Genomic DNA, 13,162 nt, shown 5'->3' with positions numbered 1-13,162 from the left:
TCATCACTGTCTTTTGCTCAGAAACATTTACAGTCAAGTTTGTTCCCCGGTTGCACACTCTTAGGGTGCCTTCTACATCTATCACTTATGAAACTCTTTGCTCAAAATAAGCTTAGTTCACACACTTGTTCCTGGACCTACAAAAGCAGTAAATAATTAAAAAAAAAAAAAAAGGGGGGGGGGGGAAATGTAGGGAGTTCTAGAACTTTGTAAATTGCTGTGAAGGATCCATACATAAACCCCATTCCTTTTATGTATTCTACACAATTTCTTCTGTCAGTCTTCATTGGCAACTGGAGCTCCCTGCAACACAGAGCCTGCACTGTGACTATTGCATGCTGTGCAGCACCTGTTCTAGAAGTGCTGTATAGTTGTGGAGCTTGACTGGCCTCTGGGCTTCTGGATTTACTTGCAGCAAAATTTAATTAGGAGTAGATTTAATTGATATATACAATTCATATAGATATATATGTAATATACAAACACAGATTTTGTTAAGCTTTCTTGGTCACAAAAGACTAAACATAATTCTGTGGGGCTCAGTTCTTTAGCTCTTTTGAGTGAAGTAAGAAACATTTGAGCGATCACCTCACTGGAGGCCTTGCATACAGAATTGTAGCAAGTTTCAGTCTTCAGGAAGACTTGCCTTTCATTCCACTTTTTTGAATCCGACTATCACTAAACTCTTTCTTCTTTTCATTCTGCTCTTTTTTAGAACTCTACCTTTTTAAAAAGCATGCCTCAGAATGACATTCCAGAGCTTTACAAGAACATAACTTTAAATAGAAACAATGTGTTTGTAATGTTTGAAGGCCTGCAGAAAAATAATCCAAAAAGCTACCAGCATATTCAGGAGACACAAACAGAATGATGCCTTATGTGGTATGGTGATGTAAAATTACGAAAATAGGCAGGGGGGAAAGTTAAAAGAACTTCATGTATATTGGTTAGAGAAAAAAAAGGCAGGGCATTCTGTGTTCTCTGCCCTAGTCTTTTATTTTGAGCCTTGCTTTCTTAGATCTTGCTAGTAAGCACAGTCTCCAGTTGATCTCTTTACAATGCAAATTTGTTTGCCATTGAAGTTAATATTTGTAAAAGGCAGTAGTATTCGACACTGACATATCCAGTCTACCCACAGGACCTGGACAGCCAAGGCAACCCAAGTTGTTAGTTTCTTTGTAAATGTGACCCTCCTTGAATAGAGAAACTGGTCTCTTAATCTTGGATTCTTGGTATTCTTGAAACTTTGGTATTTCTAGTGAAATCCGTGGTAATATGATGGGGCAGAGCACCATTTTAAAGAGCCACTGTTCTTTAAAAACTGAAATACGTCCTTAAAATGTAATGAAAACAGTTGTTAAGTCTGTGTTTTGTCACATCTTGCAAGCTTTAACATGGCTTAGTAAATCATTTGTTTTCTAGTTGTTTTCTACCTGACAAAGAAAAAGTACTGATGGCTTTTTTTTTCTCTCAGCCACTTGCAAATTCTTGGTGACAGAATTAGTAGCAAGATGGTTGTATGGATACTTGATGTTATGCATCAAGCTCCTTCCTGTTTATGAAAGGTACCTGTGGGAAGAGAAGAAAAAGGCTAAACTGATCCTTGAGGAAAAATAACGCCAAGTAACAAGTATTTCCAATGTTTTCCATCCCACAGAGATTTCAAATCAGTGTAGCCCTCTGCCGTGCCATAAAGATGGATATAAGGATTGCATAGATGGACAAGCCAAATATACATGTGTATGTAAACTGGGATGGCAAGGAGAAAAATGTGAAGAAGGTATAGTCTCTAATATCATCATGATGTTAGTTCTCAAGAACACTACAGTTCTACTATTATTGTATAGTATCAAAACTTTAAGTATATCTACTACCACACAGTTGGTCAATGAATGCCTTCCCCTCAGCAGAGATTTTTATTTTGTTTTTCTTTTAGATATAAATGAATGTGAAGACTCAAACGGAGGTTGTAGCCAACGCTGTTCTAATTTACCTGGAAGCTACCGTTGTTTATGTGAAGATGGCTATTTCATGCACACAAATAAACGGGATTGTGGAGGTAGGAAGCGAGATGCAAGGAGAACATCATTATATGACAGTACATTGCCTGTTGACTAGAGAGAGGAAATAATTGAGTTCAGTATTCCCTAAATGCTCTAAGTCAGCAGAAGCTTGCATTGCCTATGAGAGATGAGCCCTGCTTCACCTTGGCTACTCATTCCACCTGCAGCCTTATACCACTGCAAGCCTTTGGGCAACCGTACAGCAAACCAGATCATGGAACTGAGATGGGTTGAAACCAATTCAGGGAGGGGGGAAAAAATAAATGGAAAAAGGAGAAAGGCTGTACATTAGATTCTGCTTCGTTACTAGAGCTCTGTACAGCTTTGGTCACTAACCATTTTCACATACCCTTTAAGCATGCTGAGACAAGAATCTAGAATGGTGCAACCAGGTGATACTGTTACCATGTCTGGTAAACACTGGTTTAGGCTGAATCACTCCTAATTAGTGATGCTGCTCTTTTGGGAGTTTGAAGTTCATTGGAAAAGAAACTATTAATGAATCTGAAAATGCCCTTAATGGAGAGAAAGATTTGTCTTTTACTCACCCAGCATCATTTTTTTTCTGTACATGCTTGTGTCTGTTATTATTAGGCCATGACCCACGTGCTTCATTCCATTCCACATAAAGACTATGCATTGACATAATTAGCAATTCTTACTGCATAGTTAGGAAAAAATACAACCTCATTCTGTTTTAATGTCATATTTTATTGCCAAGCTATGATAACAGTCTTGGATAGTGTCAAATAATTTAAGAGGCCACACTTGAGGGCCATCTCCCAATGTCAGTTCCTTTAGTATGTATATTTTTGTGAATGAATAATTTCCAGAGAAATTCCAGAAGAACAGAAGACTGCTCTTTTGTCAAAAAGGGCAAGTAGATAAGTTGGTTAGAATCTCTTTAATTCTTGGAAAGATACTGGAATAGTTGGTTAAAAAAATAATCAAAGATAAAAATATGCTAATATACCTTAGTACCTAGAATACTAGTTTGATCATTTGATAAACCAGGTTTAAGTGTTTCATTACATCCAACTATAAAATTACACACCTAGGAGTTTGGAGTACACGCTGCAGCTGTAGAAAAGTAGGCAGAATTCAGGACAGCTTCAACTTCAAAAATGGTTTGGGAGTCATTGCAAGCCAGCGGCAGAATCTGTTCTCCCTGTGCAGCACCTTTTCCACTACTACTACAGAACCACAGAGAAAACTAGAATGATCCCTGCACATACAAGTAGGAGCTGAAGTACTATCAGGGATCTGATATTATTCTGTTTGCAAGACATTTAGTAAGATTGATACTACAGGCTGCATCCAGTTGTCACATCTGCATTTTGAAAATGACATTGAAAAATTGGAAACAGCACAGAAGATAGACACTAAAATGGTTTGAGGAATGGAGAGACAGTGAGGGACTTGAACACCTGTCAGCATAGCCAATTAAAAGACAATTGTGACATGAATTGATTGTAGCATATAAGAAACTTTGATAGGATTATTTCTTGCCTTTCTGGATGTCTTTTTTTCTAAGATAGGATTTTATTATGCAGTCTGGTTTAGTTTACAGGAAACCTGCAGACTGTTTCTCTCTCCGTCTTCCTGGACATGCATCCCTTTTCCTGTTACCCACAGAACACATGAGGGAATTGGAAAGGTAGGCAGGCAGATAATTTGTTTTCACTGAGAGCATGCAGAAGTGCCTTTTAGAGACCTCTTGAAATCTTTATTGCTATAGCTATAGTCTGCTACTAAAGCATGGTAGACCTAGCAAGAAAGAGACAGTTTGCCAGCCTCTCTCAATTTGCATAGTTTTTGGATAGGGTTAGGAAAAAACGGTATGCAAGGGAGTGATTTGTTTTGATAACTTGTTTGTATTTTTAGATATAAATGAATGTGTGTTGGATCCAAACATCTGTGGGACAGCTGTCTGTAAAAACACCCTGGGGAAATACGAATGTGAATGTGCAGAAGGCTACACATATAACTCAACTTCCAAGAACTGTGAAGGTAGGTCTTCACAACCTCTTTTTTTAAAAATTTAAATCCACTGCTATACTAAACTCCAGCATCACATCTAGTGGTGTATCATATTGTTTATTACAATATGACTCACTTTTCTGTTTTTTCAGAGGTTCAGTCAGGCTATATTATATGTAGTATGTACAGTAGCAATGACTTACTCCCAGACATCAGAGGGTTTTATGGTACACTGCCGTGTCCTGCTGTATGCCAGGTAACTTTCTGTCATGGGAGCTCTCCTGTCCCACTGTAGAGAGGACTTTCTGTCCAAGCTCTCAAACCAGCCAGCATGTTTCTTTCAGAGAACTTGGAGCAATCTGTTGAGGATCTGGGCATTACTAGAGTGTCCTGTACCTTGTTTTTAAGCATCGTTACAGTTACAAGGGTGAAATACTTGATGTCAATCAGTTTAATAAATATCCCTAACTCAAGACAAGCTATAGCAAAATCAATTAAAAGTACACATTTGGTAATTCAGAACTGGGCAAGACAGGAAGATTTATGAAGAGGTAATCACCAGAAATGAAAACCGTGCTTAATCAGATTGTCTCAAAAACCAAAAAAGCGTGTCTTTATCCATCTGATAGGCTGTTTAGGTGCTTATTTAGCCCTCATGCCTAGGGGCTCAGTCTCTGTCCTTTGTATGTCCTTAGATCTCAGATATTGGAAAGAGCTTTTCACTGAGGTCATTGAATTCCATTTAAAATAACATTCATTTAATCCTTCCTCAGGGTGTCTAGTTATGCTAGAAATAACAGCATTAGAGTGAACTGATCTCCATTCTAAGCTGGAAATGACAGCGTGGCAGCTGTATAAAAGATTTTTTATAAAGACCTTGCATTTAAAATGAAGATGTTCTTAAATATCCAGAAAAGGAGCGATGAAAAAAGGAGCTGCACCAGAAGAATCTTTCATTTGGTATATTCTTTTCTAAAATGAAAATCGGGAAGGAAGAATTTCAAAATTAAGTTCCGTAACAATTACAGCAAAGTTGGGAAGTACCGATAGCTAGCAGTAAGGCAGCAAGAAGCCATTCATACACAGACCATAATAAAATAACTTCTTCAAGCATTGAAAATATTTGCATAATTGTCCTAGAACACATTTTATTTCTCTCTACTTGTTGAAGTTTCTGTTTAGTATACACATCAGAAATAAAATTTCAATTGTAGAAGAGAAATACAAGCTCTTAGTGTTTTACTATGAAGAGGAATTTTCTACATTGCCAGTTTAATAAAAAAGTATCAGTGACTGATTTTTATTTTAAATGCTGCCTTTATGTTATTGCTCAAAAGGACACAAAAGTAGCTTCTTGCTGGCCATGAATCTTTTGCTCCATGGCTTCGTGCGCAGCTTTCTTGTGCCAAAGCTTTGCATAGTGTAATGATTACATATTCAGATGTCAGGTCTTTGTCCGGTTCCTATGGGATTAAAACGTTACTGACAATTTTGTGTCCCTGTGTGCACTGAAATGAGGAAAATGTCACAGTAATTAATCTCTCACTCCTCTTAGTACTTTCTGCAGATACATGGGTTGCATCAAATTAAATTTAAGTGTTGTTTTTCTTCTGAAACACGGATTCCAGAAGTTTGTAGGATGAGGACATTAAAATGAGCAAAGTCTTACCTCCTAGAAGGAGGATTATGCTGCTAAGCTTTCAGACCTCGTTGTAACCACATTAAATGAGTCACCAAATCCTGTCTAAGGACAGGATTGTGCAGACTGACAGGAATGTAGCCTTACAGAAATACTAAATGACATTACCTCTTCATTGTCATATCACATGTAGGTGGCCAAATTCAATTATGCTTATTAGAAAAACCAAATTTACATACGTTTTTGCACAACTGTCTCTGTGATGACAGATACTATTAGCGTGGACTAGAAGAGGGTTTGTGGTTTTTTTTTCTCACCCGTTCCTAGCAGAATGTTGCTACAGTTTTTCATCCCCACCTTTTGGGAGACACTGTCAGTGGACGATATCTGTACAGTCCAGTCTTTGTTTCATAGAAACCGTACAGTTTTAGATACACAACTTGATTATCATCTCCTCACCACCTTTGCAATTTCAAACACCTTGCCAAAAAAAGGAGTAGTGGGAATGGGTAAGTATGCTTATTGTGCTAGCAGGGTCTGTCTTGCAGTCAGTAGCGAGGAGACAAATCGGAACCCATATTTTAAAGAATTACCTAAGTTTTGGCATGTCTTTCCCTACATTCTTCTTCCCTCTCTGAAGGGGGACCATCTATTAAAGAAGTGACTGAACCAGTTAATCAAACAGCACAGAGTATGTCTGTATTCCAGTTATTAGTCCCTCGCTAGCACATGGTCTGAAGATTTGAGGAATCGAGGTTTCCCCTTCCCTCGTGAATTCTTCAACACACACAAAACCCTGCCTACCCACATCCATGCTCTGGGGAAATCACCATAGTTCCCTGGTGTTATATAGAGTAGCTCCCTTCTACAACATGGTATGCAGCTCCTTTGTGGCCAATTTTATCATATTTTAGCAACTTATCTGAAGCAAGCTATTTTAGCTTTCCACTGAAAGCAGCTGTATAAACCCAGGTCGCTGCTCAGATTCATGGGTTTGTCTGAATAGCTTCCACTGAGTGTTTTATGATGTGGGACGGACATTTGGACGGATCTGTGGGAAGCTTTTGAAATAGCTCGGACAGACATGCAAAGATGCTAACTACAGCTTGGAAGAATGAAAAAAAAGCAGGATAGTTATAGCATAAATTATTAAAACAAAACTCAAAAAACTTGGTTCCCTCCAGCCTGTGCATGTCAGGATTTCTGTAGCAGGACAATTAGCTCCACGTGGGGAGATCCTACAATTTGGACTGATCAGGAATTCCAGAACGTCCGCTGAGGAAGGAGACTTCATACCTGTTCAAGAAGCTTGCCTGTCCCTCTGCTGCTATAGTACACTCTGGAGTGAGACCTTACCATTGAGCAGCAGGTTTATTTTGGGTAATGGAAATTTACACCCCCACAAGGACTGGTGTAAATTTCTGAGTAGGTGATTTAATGATAGAAATTCATCTGTCAAACTGTGTAATAAGCTTTCATAATAACTTCATAAGTCTCTGTTTGTCTGCAGACCCTGGGCCTGAGGGACATGATCAAAATTAACTGCTGCTTGTACAGAATTCAGCACTCAGATTTACAGTAGTGCTACTGGTTAACCAGTACGTGTAGTTTTAATTTTGTAATGCTAGGTGTTCAAGTACTGGAAGGGGTACAGGATCATTCATGAAGAACAGTATCTCCCCTAAAGCATCTACACAGTCATGCTCCTCTGGGGAGGGCGTGGGAAGAGAGGTGCTTCTCAGAGTCTCTCTAGTCCAATTCCTTTTGGAAGGTGGTAAATTTTATTTCCATTTACCTCTCCACAGTGAAGCAGTCTATAGGGTTAGGTGATTGTGGTTTGTTTGTTTTTTCTTTCTTCTCTGTGTGGTTAGACTTGGGTGGATTTCTTGGCCTTTTCAGATCCCAAAATGATCGTAACCAGAATGATTTTTTTTTTTTTTTTCCAAAAAAAACCAAAACAGGCAGGGTAGGAAAACACACAGAAAGTGTTCTCCTCACCCATCATATAGTATGGCTAGGCTACATTTCGGATTTTGTCATTGCCTCATTTGCATGTTAGCTAGGATGCAAAAATCAAAGTGGCAAAAGCAGCTTCACATTGTAACACACCATCTTTTAGTCTTAGTTTTAAACAGGCATCAGGTTGCCAGTCACCAGAAATTATTAGGAAGTGAGTTTCACAGCAGAATCCCTTTCACAAAGCTGAGCTTACAATCTACTGGGTTAGGCAACCCCATCAAGACCATAAACAGTTGATTTCTAAATGAAAAAGAGTACACATGCCAAACAAAAGAGTAAGAAGTAATCTAGTTTTAGCTGGAGAAAATGAAGGGATCAATCAGTTGCAAGTATGCATCAGTGAAGTATTTCTTAACTGACCAAATCCTGCCACGTGACTAATGTGCAAACCTTATCTCCAGAGCATATGGAAAGAAGTTTGAGTAAGGCTCAAAAATAAACACTTAGATATTGCAACTCATCCTTGTATCTTACTCCCCTAAGAAGTACTACAGGTAAGAGGCCCAAGTGAGTGAAATAGGAATTAAGCTATGAGTAGAGGGTTGGTGATATACAGTTGCAGGAGTCTGCAAATGTGTGCCTACATATGTATGTGCAGAGTAACACTTTCTCAAATCTGAGCAAAGGTAAAACTTTTAACACTAGCAAACATTCACTTCTGAAGGGACTGTAATTTCAGGCACAGTCACAATTTCTATGCTCATTATTTAAAACTAATTCAAGTTGTGAGGTTGCAACACAGAAAAATTTGCAAAATGTCAGATCAACTTGAAGAAACATCCAGTACTGTATTTCTATATTAAAAATTCCTTTTACTCACTTAGCTGACATTTTTGATGGGTAAAGCACTAAAGGGCGCAGGGAGAAGCAGAAGAATCTCCTACATAACCTTTTCTACAGCTATGAACCTAAGACCAGTTAGAATTTAAACAATCCAAAAAGCCAGTCATCAACTCTCCACTTATATTTTAGGAACTGTCTTCCAATATGTATCAAAACTTTCCCCAGAACAGGAAAACATGCTGGTAACAGTTGCTGGTCAAAGGCTAGAGGTCTTCCATGCCTACTTACAACCCAGCAAATGTATTCTCAAGTGAACCCACCTGTGACAGGCAGTGGAACCATGTGCAGAGCAGTTGGTTTGAGCTCCCTTTTTATAGAAGTACCATGATAATAATGCAGAGACTCCCATTAAGAACCTTGTTCTTTTTCCCATCCCTCACTGCTTTCCAGGGGAGAAAACTTTTCTAGTGAAATGGAAGGAAGGAGGTGGTGGAGTTGGCTGTAGAGTGCTAATGCCGCATTGACTTCTGCACAGCTTGAATATACTACAGATTTTTGTATTGCTTCCTATACCTTTCAGTAGAATGCCCAAGACACTCGATAGGCTTCTAGCATGCAGTGCAATCATTCTGAACCTTGCTAAGCTAGCTCAAAGTGGCATTGAAACTCTTTCCAAAAGGCCGGGGGTGGGGGGGGGGGGGTGCGCGGGGAAAGACCTTGTCTTCCATCAGCCTGCTGCACAGCAGGAGATAGTTCTCAGCCTGGCAGAGCAGAGGTAAGCAATCATTCTGGAGCAATACAAGTGACTTGGAAGAGTCCTCAGTAGTTCATGCAAAGAGTGAATGTGAAAGTTAGTATCACAGACCAGCCTATGTAAAGGGCCATCCAGCTTCTGAAGATCAGGGGGAAGAATGGGAGATGAGTGGAAGGAGGTAGAAATTATGCAAACACGAGCAGAAGACTATTTGAATCCTGTAGCTTAGATAGCCACACATCAGATTGTGATGTCAGATGGAAAACGGACACAGCATGTGACTAGATCTCAAACAGAACTTTAGTTCTGGCTGTATTAGCTGCAGTACGGCACAGTATGGCTTTTTCCTGTGATAAGGTCACGTACGAGGGAGCATGACCCCTTGCAAAGAGGACTTACATTAAAGGTGAGGAAGAGGAGACATTTTAGTAATAGGGAACTTTTCAGCCAAACATGAGACCAGCTTCCTCAACCTATTCATGAAGTCTTGGCCACCCAAACAATGTAGAAACTGCTAGCACGCCGTGGTAAAGCAACTTGTCTGTGACAGTTAACTGCAGCAGAGGTAGAAATCAAAATAGCATCCACAAGCTGTTAAACATAGTATCCTGGTTTGGAAGGAGATGATGCATGCTCACTACAAAGTACCAGTTTCTGCAATAAGGTTTTGGTTTGTTTTGGGGTGGTTTTTTCTTTTTTTTTTTTTTTTTTTTTTTTCCTTTTCTTTTCTTTTCCTCTCTCTCCTCCCCCAGGCAACAGGAAAAAAAAAAAGTATTTTAACCTTAAAAGAAAATCTAGCATAGTATAAAACAGATTTTTTTTTTTTAAGTGCACACATTGGTACAAAAGTGTTTATTCCCACTATTTGTTTCAAAACAAGTATTGCAGTTTCTTTGATCTGAGGCCCAAAATTACCCTCATTAGAGCCTTTCATCCAGGACAGATTTTGTTTGTTTCTATATTAAAAATGCAACACTTACATTGGTCTTTTACACAGTGTTTCATTTCTAAATTATTTATTATGCACAGCCTACTAAATAGAAAATGAATTTCCCTTAGTTATTTTAGCTTATTGGCAGCTAAAATCCGATTGGTCTCCACAAATAGAAGCTGTCTGAAACTATTTTTTTTTTAAATGAGATTATTGTATGCTATTTTAAAATGTATGTTGCTCTGAGATTCTTCTGGTTTTCTATGAAAAAAGCTCATCCTTTCTCCACATACTTGCCATACATACTCTTAATACTCTTAAGTTCTCATGACATCTTACAGGGAAAGGAAGAGATCTGACCCATAAACAGTAGTGATTTATTGAGGTCTCTCTCACTAATTCAGCCACCTTACAACTCAGCTTCTTACTGCCTCACAAATCAGACCAAATCTTTCCCAAATCTGCACACAAGGCCTATATCAGATTACTAGGTCTTATACACCTAGCAGGTGACTGGATTGTAAATTTTCCATAAGACGTCCATTAGCATTAGTTTAGCTTAGCAGCAGCCACCTATTGGATTCACGTTATGCCAGAGAACCCATCTTGCCCATATTCCATTAATTTATTGTGTTAGTTTTCAGTCTGTGCCATGAATAATTTGAATAAATTTTTCTGTATGCTTCCATTTCTCCTAGATATTGATGAATGTGTGGAAAATATTTGTGCTCAACTCTGTGTTAACTCTCCAGGAAGTTATAGCTGCTATTGTGATGGCAAGAAAGGGTTCAAGCTCTCTAAGGACATGAAAAGTTGTGAGGTAAAACTATGCTATGTAAAATTCCACGCGGAAAATCACAAAGTTGGGTGTTTCTTTATGACAGCATAAGTTAGATTAAGGAAAATAGGAAGCTATTTGAGAACAGATTCAAAACCGCTGGGAAAGTGCTGGGGACCCTGAGCTGTGGTTTGGCTCGTAAAGCAGACCTGGTAGGGATTTGGATGCCATTCAGTTCATGCATGCTCGTTTACAGGAATCCACTCAAGAGAAGCTCACTTTAGCCAGTAAACTTTATTCCCTTCTGCTTCCAAAATAAATCCTAGCTTTCTGCTATCTAAGCAAATAATTCCTGTTCAGCTTACTCAGAGCCAGAATACTCCATTTATCCCTATGTTCCCAGGTTTTCCTTAGACTACACAAAAGTTCTCACTCTTTCAGAATTATTCTACGCTTTGCCTGTTTGTGTTGAAAAAAAATGGATCTTTTGCACAGTTCTGATCTGTCATAGCTTAAGAAAAAGCACTTAGTAATACTTGCAAATTGAAAAACACTTCGCAGCCAAAATCAGGTGTTCTTGCTCCCTTTGAAAATTTACACTTCTTAGTAAGGGAAAGTTTCAAACTCTGCAGAATCCCAGTTCAAGGATTTTCTGGTGAGTGGTTCTCTGTATACTTTGAAAAGTTCAGGCAGGCTGAGATTTGTCATGCTAAGTAAGCTCAGATAACGGGCTGACAAGAAACAGTCTCTAACACAGTAAAACAAAATTGGGCTTAAACTGTAGGAACAAAGTCTGACAAAAGTTCTAGCATGTGTGCATTACATCTTGTTTGTAATTTCTGAAATTTAATACCTGAACAACACTTACTATCATTATTTCATTTTGCTTATTCATGAAGAGCACCTTCTTGCCTGGTTACATGTTATTTTCAATACTGTTGTTCAAAAATGATTACCTCTCTACCTGGAAGTTAGATTCAGGCTTTTTAATTGGGCAGAAAAAAAATTAATCAGCTGAAAATATATTCAGTCCAAAGACTAATGACACTAGCAGACATAAAGTGAATTAGCCATAAAATTCAGGGTGAACACCTATACATTTAATGAAACTGCTGCATCATGAATACAGAGGTCAGAGTTTAGGAACTGCATTGTTAACTTTTACCACAGTACAGCATGTCTTGAGAACAGAAATGCCTGAACACCTATTCTTGATCGTTGCCTTCTGTAGGACTGCTATACTGCCATCATATAGAAGATATTAAAGGGGTATTTTGAGGGATAACTTCAGATCAAAGTGTCTTTTAGGCTCCCACTAGTCAATGAGACAGGAGCTCTTAACGACTTTCTGCAAGAGTTTTCTCACCACCCTCTACATGCAGAACCTAGTTCCCTGCACCTAAAGGAAATCAGTGCACTTTTAATACAAAACTGTAGATGTTACTTGAATTATAACATCACAGTTTCAGAAGACAAGTCAACAGTGCCTTGGAATGAATACCTGACATTTGTTTACTGAGTGTTTTACTAGTTTAAAATTGCACCACACATAAAATAGATATTATTCCTGGCCACAAATGCCTTTGTTTAAAACTTCAGGTAGATGAATACCTGAAAGAATAAGGACCATTTTTTTCCTCTGTCATTGCAACTGCAGTTGACTGACTGTGATTGCACACGTTGACTTTGGCCAGAGCATTAGAATTAATCCCAGTTATGCATAGTTATAGGCCTTTCAGTTGCAACAGATACTTAGAACTTCTTTTACAGTTTTCCTGAGAATGTAGTCTTAAGAGTTTCATATTCCCACTAACAATTCTCAGAAATACTAATTCAGTGCTATTCCAGAGGAACTGTGGTGTTCATTTCATGAACATTCCTCTTCACAGCTCAAATAGGACAAGTACATTCAAGGAACAGCCAGAGAGAAACAATTTCTATTAATTTGTTACTTAATCCACTTGTAAATTGTTACGTTTTATTCCAGGTAAACTATTCTAGTAGTACTAGAGATTGTTCAGCTATAAGTAGTTATATATCAATATTGATAAGGAAAATAAAAGGTGATTTTTTTATTATTATTTTGATTAAATCTTCTCAAGGCACAGCTCTGGCCCCACTCCCTTCTAACACTTGATCAAGTTTAGGTTCCACACAACTAACACTGGAGCCTGGCAGGACCATAATAGGAGGGTGTCACAAGTCAGTGGTAAAA

At 38.5% G+C, this 13,162-nt stretch overlaps 1 protein-coding gene across 1 annotated transcript in view; it reads left to right on the top strand.

Annotated features, from left to right (window-relative positions):
• The window catches only part of PROS1 (protein S), a 34,752-nt gene that overhangs the window by 8,287 nt on the left and 13,303 nt on the right, over nt 1-13,162 (top strand). The window contains exons 5-8 of the mRNA XM_055801361.1: nt 1,658-1,780; nt 1,937-2,059; nt 3,948-4,073; nt 10,868-10,989. Coding sequence (XP_055657336.1) covers nt 1,658-1,780; nt 1,937-2,059; nt 3,948-4,073; nt 10,868-10,989 — 494 coding nt within the window. The remainder of the gene's footprint in view (nt 1-1,657; nt 1,781-1,936; nt 2,060-3,947; nt 4,074-10,867; nt 10,990-13,162) is intronic.

This window comes from Falco peregrinus, chromosome 4 (assembly GCF_023634155.1).
Source record: "Falco peregrinus isolate bFalPer1 chromosome 4, bFalPer1.pri, whole genome shotgun sequence".
In the NCBI taxonomy this organism is placed as follows: domain Eukaryota; kingdom Metazoa; phylum Chordata; class Aves; order Falconiformes; family Falconidae; genus Falco; species Falco peregrinus.
The sequence above is the reverse complement of the archived record's forward strand: the minus strand, read 5'-3'. Positions and strand labels throughout refer to the sequence as shown.